This window comes from Silene latifolia, chromosome 11 (genome assembly GCF_048544455.1).
Source record: "Silene latifolia isolate original U9 population chromosome 11, ASM4854445v1, whole genome shotgun sequence".
Lineage (NCBI taxonomy): Eukaryota > Viridiplantae > Streptophyta > Magnoliopsida > Caryophyllales > Caryophyllaceae > Silene > Silene latifolia.
Genome location: NC_133536.1, coordinates 85416729 through 85425556, shown reverse-complemented (window position 1 = coordinate 85425556; position 8828 = coordinate 85416729). Strand labels below are relative to the sequence as shown.

Sequence of the window (8828 nt, the reverse complement as noted above, 5' to 3'; positions counted from 1 at the left end):
TCCTCGATAGTCGACAGACTCTAAAATGTTCCCGACGACAAGTCCTTGGCCATAGTCGTCAGGTTGTAATCTTCGATTGACCTGAGGACTATACTTTGACTTTCGCCATCTCCAAGCCTCAGTCAAAGTGGGAGCTTTGTAGATACCTCATTTCTGCACCTCCCACAAGCCACCCGGTGATGATTGGGCCGCATGTTTGGTACGCGAAACGATTTATGACAGTTCGTAAGTTAATCGTCAAGTGATAGCTCAAATACTTGTGTCTACCCCTTGTTCGTCATCTACATGCCTATACGGTCGTTTTGACAGTAATTAGAGTTTATTTGGAGTCCGGGTCAAAAACCGCTTCATTTTCTAAGAAACCGTTTTAAAATACCGAGTCGGAATGTCCTAGAATATTCCGGATATTTATTCCATAAATTAAAAATATATCTTTTGGCAAAATATATCCCGAAAATCTTATTTTAAAGAATAAGGAAGTAGAGATCCACCGCAATTCCATAAAAGAAACGCGGAATTCTTTCTTCCGCAGAGGAAACCTCTGGGAAAAGGACGCAGCACCTGCTGCACCTATTCCAAGGATCGCAGCAGCAGCTGCGCCTCTTCCCCAGCCCTTTTCTGCGTGTTTTCAGATTTTTCCGTGATTTGTTTCCAAAGTTTGAGTCATTTCATAACTCTTCATATTTTCTACTATAAATAGGGACCTCCGTCCCACATATTTTTCACGCGAGTGTCCGCCCTTCTCTTCTCTCTTTGCATTCTAAGACCGTGCTCTAAGCATTCCACGCCTACGTGCTTGATCAATCGACCATGTAAGCTCAGATCATTCTGAGTACCAGTCACGTTGCATGACCGACCAATTTGACCACTACACATCAATCAATTTAATCTAAATCCTCTAACGAGGTCACTTTCTACATACATTCGAGTCGAGCAATCACTATACGTTAACTTAGTTAATCTCATTTCGTCAAACAAGTAAGTCTCAGGGTGTAAATCCCATCTTTTTACTGTATTTTATTTCTGTATTAATCGTTGTAACATTTACGTCAAAAGCATATTTAAAACCGATTTCTAAAACCCTATTACCAAACCGTTTTTACGGATTAATTGAAGACAGACGTCGAGAAGAAACGCAGCAACTATCGCACCTCTTCGAAGAGTCGCAGCATCTGCTGCGCCTCTTCCTGAGGTTGCCGCACTTCCTGCTTTTCTTCTTCTTCCTCTATCCTTTGTTAATTCGTCTCTTTTGTTTCGTCTTTTCTTATTTTCTTCTTATATTCTTCATGCATAATAATTCTAATACGTTTTTAATATTGTGATATTTTATTTACGGTTTAAATCCCCTAAAATCAATATTTGCGGGTTTTCGCCACTAAATCAAACCCGGATTTTAGAAACTCGATTCATTCGTATCAAGTTTCTGAAATTCGTCCTTTTAATTTGTACATGTTTTATCGCTTATTTCCAGTTTATTTACGTCTTTCCGTTTCGTTTCCGTCTTTGTAATAAAACCTAATTCCAATTTAACTCGTTCTAACTCGTTTCTAATTCGTTTTAACCCGTTTTATTCCGTGTTTACTTGCTTTTATAACAATTTCATATGTTAATAATATGTTAAATCACTTTCACCCGAGTTAAATATGGATAATCAATCATTGAAATTACCAACGAATATTAACAACCGCAGTTCTGACTTCACAGCCAGAACTCAACCCAGGAACAGATGCAGTGACCACTGTGCCTCTTCCAGGAGACGCAACAATGCTGCGCCTGTTCCACGTTGATTTATGTCCCTGGATATCCGTTCTTGCTTTGACCTAATCCTCTTATTTGCGTAATTAATCGACTATTAACCGTATTATCACCTCTAATCTGCCCATATTTTCTAACTATTATTTATTTTCCTTTTATCTTCTCAAACTGTCCGTCTTAGGTATATTTTTGACGTAAATCATTAAATCGTTGTAATTTATTGTAATTTTTCTTATGAAGCTTTTTTATTTCTCGCAATTTATTTATTATCATGGATGATTTACTTACTTGTCATCACATGTAATTAATCTAAACCCTAATTCGACATTAATGAATGCTAACTACTTGTTCACCGACTTAGTCTAATTCACATGCTAGGATTAAAACGATGGATGTTGCATTGCATGCATATAATCGACAACATATCAAGTACAAACGATTTCCCTAATCATTAGTAGAGGCCGCTATCGAGGCGGGCTGGATTAGGTGTTCAGTAAAAGGACTTCCTAATACATACCCTCACCCCTTACTCCAGATCTCTGTGAATATCCGTGTTCATTGGCATCCACGAGAGTCATTCTGGACATAGAATGCTAAGGGTAACGAGTTCTTAGTGTCTATGTCATTACTTTGTATCTTGACATGACGCGAGGTATTCGAACGGTTCCAATTTCCCATAAAAATTGGTGGCGACTCCACAAATGCAAACGCTTCTTCCCAAGCGCCTCCCTTGGTCCCCTCGTGTCCACAGTCTGATTTCATAGAGAACCTGAAAATGGCTCTATTTTATTATATTCCATCCATATCCCAATTCCAATAATTTAATATCCCTTTTATGTCATCGACATAAGAGATGTCGTTTCTAGTCTATCTCTTTCTATTTCTAGATATGGAAAGTTAAAAAATCATCATATAATAATCCATAAATTACAGTACAAATGAAAAAAGGAGGTTTGTGATGATTTTTCAATCTTTTCTACTAGGTAATCTAGTATCCTTATGCATGAAGATAATCAATTCGGTACTTTTTGGTTTAACTCTGCGACATATAAGAAATAGGGAAGGCCATATCGAAATACTTTATATTTAAAAAGAGTCCGTCGACCTGGTCTACGAATCTATTCTAACTCTCAAGGAATTCCACGAATTTTAGGCGGAATAGGAATTGTAATTCTTTCTACTTCTCGCGGTATAATGACAGATCGGGAGGCTCGATGAGAAGGAGTTGAGGGAGAAATTTTATGTTATATATGGTAATCCCTCTAATATCTAAATTAAATAAAAAATGGCCTATAATTGTGAACAAAAAAGACAAAAGACAGGTTATCTAATATCTCTGCTCTATTAGTTTATACGTTAAGAAAGTTTTGCCTGGAGTGAAAGAACAAAATCACTCACTAACGGTATGTTATGCATTCGTTTAGATAACGAAGATCAGATTATAAGTATGAGAATGCTAGTTTTTACTGTTTATATGTTATGATATGAATATTCTGTTGGATTTATGTCCAGAGTCCAATTAAGGTAACCCGGTTTATATTCTATTTAACCGTAACGTTTTGCTAGAAGCCGCTTATGGACCGAGTCTTAAATGAGTTTAAGGACTCGTGTAGAATTAAATGGGCCCATTGTGTCACACACAAGATGAATGCGGTGTTTCCTTTTACAGTCGGACTAAAATATGGAAATAGGACTCTAATTAGATTAGGCCCAACTGCGATTAAAGTTAGGGTTTGATTAGGAAACTGAGTAATTACTCCCCTATATATAGATATATATGGGAGTCAGTTTTATCGATCCTATTCCTCTGTGAGAAATAACAAACCCTACCTTGTGTACTAGCATACAAATCGCATCTCCTATTCATACGTGTTAATACTAGTGGAGGCACTACAATTGGGGTGCTCGTGATTATTTGTACCAGTTGGGTTATTTTGATCCGGTTCTTATTTTTCTTATTTGCTGGATATTATTTGCTCACGGATTAATTTCGCTGCAAGGTAATTCGATTGCCCTCTTTATTTATGTTTAATTCTGATTTCCAACATGCATATGGTCCTGGAGATTTGTCTATTAAAATCGTTTTAAGTACCAACAAATCCCTTCAGTGGTATCAGAGCCTATATGTTGTGTTAAAAATAGAATTAAAGAATGGATCTGGTTGAAAATTCTGTTGATTGATGTTACAAGTACATGCAATGTTTGTAATTTGTTCTGATGGATGTTGTATGTTAATCTGAGATGCTTTGTGTCATTCCTCTGCGTGTTGACATCTAATTTGAAAGAAATTTCATGTCGGCTGATTATTATCTATACCGCCATCTGTGATATTTTGACGACCTCTGTTATTTGACTTTGTGAGAGAATTCATCAATATTATTCATCTGATGCTATAATAAATTTGATGTTATTATATTCATTCGCATAGATAATAAATTTGATGTTATTATATTCATTCGCATAGATATGAAATACCATATTCCACATTCACAGTCATGAGTTGACTTGCTGACCAAGTCAATACATGATTCAATATTAACTTGGATGTATTGACTGTGAATTGTGATGAGCTTACTCGAGTATTGTGGAATATGGTATTTCATGCGAGGAGTTACGTTGATTATGTTATTTGATATTGTAGTTAAAATCATATTGTTAAAAAGATAATTTGATTATGTGAGTTATAAGCACTCATATTCTTATTTGTGATTTGTGACTAGTATAGTATGATTAGATTAGATTTAAACTCACAAATTATTGAATTTGATTCAGATATGTTTTTGTTTTAATTTGAGACATGCTAATATTGATTCCATTATGTTTGAGATGCATATAATATAATATATATATTTGTTCATTAGTATGCATTCATAATTGACATATATGTTTAATCCCTCAATCTGAATATTAAGTTTATGCCTTTCCAACAGTTATCTAAGTTGAACAGGTGGATAACAGTTATCCACACATGTAGGTTGGTTGTCTTAACAAAGTTTTTCAAAACAGTTTTGAACTTTGAGGCATGTAGTTAAAATTCATATGATGATTATTTAACAAACTGAGAGTTGTATATGAGATGCAATTAACATAGAGATGTTTACCTTAATCTTTATAATTTGGGTGATGAGTCAAAGCTCACTTAAGTTATAGGTATTGGGGGTCTTGGATTATTGTATGTGTATGAGGGTTACATGTACAATTTTTATCATCTTAAAATTATTTAGGATTCAATTGTTGCATATTTTAACATGTTACTTACACTTGCATATTTATATTGTTGTAGATAATGTCTCATACCACCAATTCAATTTCTCTCTGTTTCCTCCTTGAGAAGGAAAAGTTGAATGGTTCAAACTTTTTGGAATGGTATCGCAATTTGAGAATTGTTCTCAAGCAGGAGAAAAAGGTATATGTCTTTGAGAAGGAATTGCCTAAGAAACAAGATAGTAATGTCCATACCACCGCTAAGAATGCGTGGAAAGAGCATTCTGATGCTAATACTCATGTTTGCTGTCTGATTCTTGCCACCATGAACTCTGAGCTTTAGAAGCAATATGAGAACGTGGAGTCGGCATATGAGATTGTTGAAAACCTAAAAGCTATGTTTCAGGAGCAAGCTAGAACTGAAAGGTATAACACTGTTAAGGCTATCTTTGACTGTAAGATGGGAAAAGATGAGCGTGTTAGTCCACATGTCATAAAAATGATAGGTTATTTTGATAACCTTGAAAGACTTGATGCTGGAATAAGCCAACAGTTGGCTACTGATATTGTGCTTCAATCCTTGACTCCAAGTTATAATGATTTTATTTTGAATTATAATATCCATAACTTGGACAAATCTCTGAAAGAATTGCATGGGATGCTTAAGACCGTTGAACCTAACATTAAGAAAGCTCCTACCTCTAATGTTCTAATGATACAGAAGGGAAAGGGCTTTAAAAAACAAGGTTCGGATAAGGGTAAGGGTAAGAGTAAGGCAATTGTTGCCAAACTCAAATCTAAGCCCAAGTCAGTAAAGGGTAAGTCTTGTGAAGATGTCTGTCATTATTGTAATGAAAAGGGGCATTGGAAGACGAACTACAAAAAGTACTTGGAAGATGTGAAGAATGGAAGTGTTGCTTCCACTTGAGGTATTCGTGTTATAGAACTAAATGTTACTACTCGTTATTCTACTTCTTGGGTATTAGATATCGGTTGTGGTTCTCACATTTATTGTAATGTGCAGTAACTAAAAAGGAGTAGACCATTAGCAAAAGGTGAAGTGGGCCTATGCGTGGGCAATGGAGCAAGAGTTGATGCTTTAGCTGTAGGAACATTTCATTTATCGTTGCCTTCTAGCTTAGTTTTAGAACTAGATAATTGTTATCATGTACCTGCCATTAGCAGGAATATTATTTCTGTTTCGTGTTTGGACATGAATGGTTTTGATATTCGAATAAAAGACAAATGTTGTTCTATTATGCGTAATAGTATTTATGTGGTCAAGCTCATATTGTTGATGGACTATATGTTCTAAATTTAACTAAGCAGGTCTATGACATTAATGCCAAAAGATTAAAAATAAATGATTCTAATCCTACTTATCTCTGGCACTGTCGTTTGGGTCATATAAATGAGAAACGCGTACAAAAGCTTCATAAAGATAGACTTTTGGATTCATTTGATTTTGAATAATTTGAGAGATGCGAGTCTTGTTTGTTTGGCAAAATGACAAAAATGCCTTTTACTGGTCACAGTGAGAGGGCGGCTGATTTATTAGGCCTTATACATTCTGATGTTTGTGGTCCGATGAGTCATACTGCTAGAGGTGGTTTTCAGTATTTCATAACATTTACTGATGATTTCAGTAGATATGGTTATGTTTACTTGATGAAACACAAGTCTGAATCCTTTGAAACATTCAATGAATTTCAGAATGAGGTGCAGAATCAGCTTGGCAAGACAATTAAAGCTTTACGATCTGATCGTGGAGGAGAATACTTGAGCCAAAAGTTTGGTGATCATCTTAGAGGTTGTGGAATCGTTTCACAATTAACTCCACCAGGAACACCACAATGGAATGGTGTGTCTGAGAGGAGGAATCGGACCTTACTTGATATGGTTCGTTCTATGATGAGTCATGCTAGTCTTCCAATTTTATTTTAGGGTTATGCACTTAAAACTTCTGCGTTCACACTTAACAGGTGTCCATCGAAGTCGGTAGAAAAGACACCATATGAGATATGGACTGGAAATGTTCCTAAGATGTCTTTCCTAAAGATTTGGGTTTGCGAGGCTTTTATAAGGAAGTTAATTCGTGAAAAACTTGGCACCAAATCCGACAAATGCTTCTTTGTAGGGTATCCTATGGAGATTAAAGGGTACTATTTCTACAACCCATCTGAGAGCAAAGTGTTTGTAGCTCGGTATGGTGTCTTTTTGGAAAAAGAATTTCTTTCCAAAGGAACCAGTGGGAGTAGAGTTGATCTCGAAGAAATTCGAGAGACACAGAAAATTCCTCCATCTAATGAGGAGGAACAACATTTAGATTTACAAAGATTTGTAGTTTCTACTCTTGTGGAACCCGCCCTATGTAAATCTGAAAGATCTAATTTCGATAAGGATCCCATACGATATGGATTCTTAGTGACTGAGCATCGTGATCTACTTATGGTAGAGAATGATGAGCCAAGGTCATATAAAGAAGCAAAGGTGGGCTCTGACTCCGAAAAATGGCTTGAGGCCATGAAATCCGAAATGGAATCCATGTACCATAACCAAGTATGGACTTTGGTTGATCCACCCGATGGTGTTAAAACCATTGAGTGTAAATGGGTCTTCAAGAAAAATATTGACATGGATGGAAATGTAGATATATATAAGGCGTAAGTAGTAGCTAAAGGTTTCAAGCAAATTCATGGTATTGACTATGATGAAACCTATTCTCCAGTAGCGATGCTTAAATCTATTCGGATTCTCATAGCAGTTGTTGCATTTCATGATTATAAAATTTGGCAAATGGATGTGAAAACAGCTTTCCTTAATGTAAATCTGCAAGAGGATGTGTACATGACGAAACCTGAAGGTTTCACAACATATGCTGGGAAGATTTGCAAGCTTCAATGATCCATTTATGGATTGAAGCAAGCATCTCGGAGTTGGAATCTTCGTTTTAATCAGGCAATCAAAGAGTTTGGATTCCTTAGATACGAAGAAGAACCATGTGTGTACAAGAAACATATTGGGAGTGCAGTTGCATTTCTGGTTCTTTATGTTGATGACATTCTCCTTATGGGAAATGACATTACAATGCTACAATCCGTTAAAGATTGGCTTGGAAGTTATTTTTCCATGAAGGATATGTGTGATGCAGCTTACATCTTGGGTATTTGGATCTATAGAGAGAGGCTTAACAGACTTATTGGTCTGAGTCAAAGCACTTATGTAGATAAGGTGATTCGACATTTCAATATGATTGATTCAAAGAAAGGTTTCTTGCCTATGTCTCATGGCATTACGCTTAGCAAAACTCAGTGTCTTTCGACACCTGATGAGCAAGAGCGCATGAGAAAGATTCCCTATGCTTCCGCCATAGGTTCTATCATGTATGCCATGTTATGCACTCGTCCTGATGTAGCTTGTGCATTGAGTATGACGAGTAGATACCAAAATAATCCCGGTGAAGGTCACTGGACAGCTGCCAAGAATATCTCAAAGTATCTTAAGAGAACTAAGGATATGTTCCTGGTATTTGGTGGGAATTAAGAGCTCGTTGTAAGTGGTTACACCGATGCTAGTTTTCAGATTGATAGAGATGATTCTCGATCTCAATCTGGATATATATTCTTGCTAAATGGTGGAGTTGTTAGCTGGAAGAGTTCCAAATAGGATACTGTGGCTAATTCTACAATAGAGGCATGAGTATATTGCTGCTTCAGAAGCAACAAAAGAAGCTCTTTGGATTCAGAAATTTGTTTGTGAACTTGGAGTGATTCCTAGAATTTCTAGCCCTATAGATGTTTATTGTGATAATAATGGTGCTATTGCACAAGCTAAGGAACCGAGGTCACATCAAAAATCCAAACACATAA

The 8828-nt window shown here is 36.2% G+C and overlaps 1 protein-coding gene across 1 annotated transcript; it reads left to right on the top strand.

The window, feature by feature from the left end:
- The first annotated feature begins 5041 nt into the window (after positions 1–5041).
- Positions 5042–5887, top strand: LOC141613618 (uncharacterized). Its single transcript, XM_074432362.1, has 2 exons — positions 5042–5260; positions 5303–5887. Exons 1-2 carry the CDS (start codon positions 5042–5044, stop codon positions 5885–5887), a joined length of 804 nt encoding a protein of 267 aa, XP_074288463.1.
- The last annotated feature ends 2941 nt before the right edge of the window (positions 5888–8828 follow it).

Excerpts from the sequence above, each read along its gene's own strand:
- LOC141613618 (XM_074432362.1), top strand. The coding sequence starts at position 5,042 with ATGTCTCATACCACCAATTCAATTTCTCTCTGTTTCCTCCTTGAGAAG. Across the intron at positions 5,261-5,302 it reads ATTCTGATGCTAATACTCAT|AAGCAATATGAGAACGTGGA; the intron begins GTTTGCTGTCTG and ends TCTGAGCTTTAG.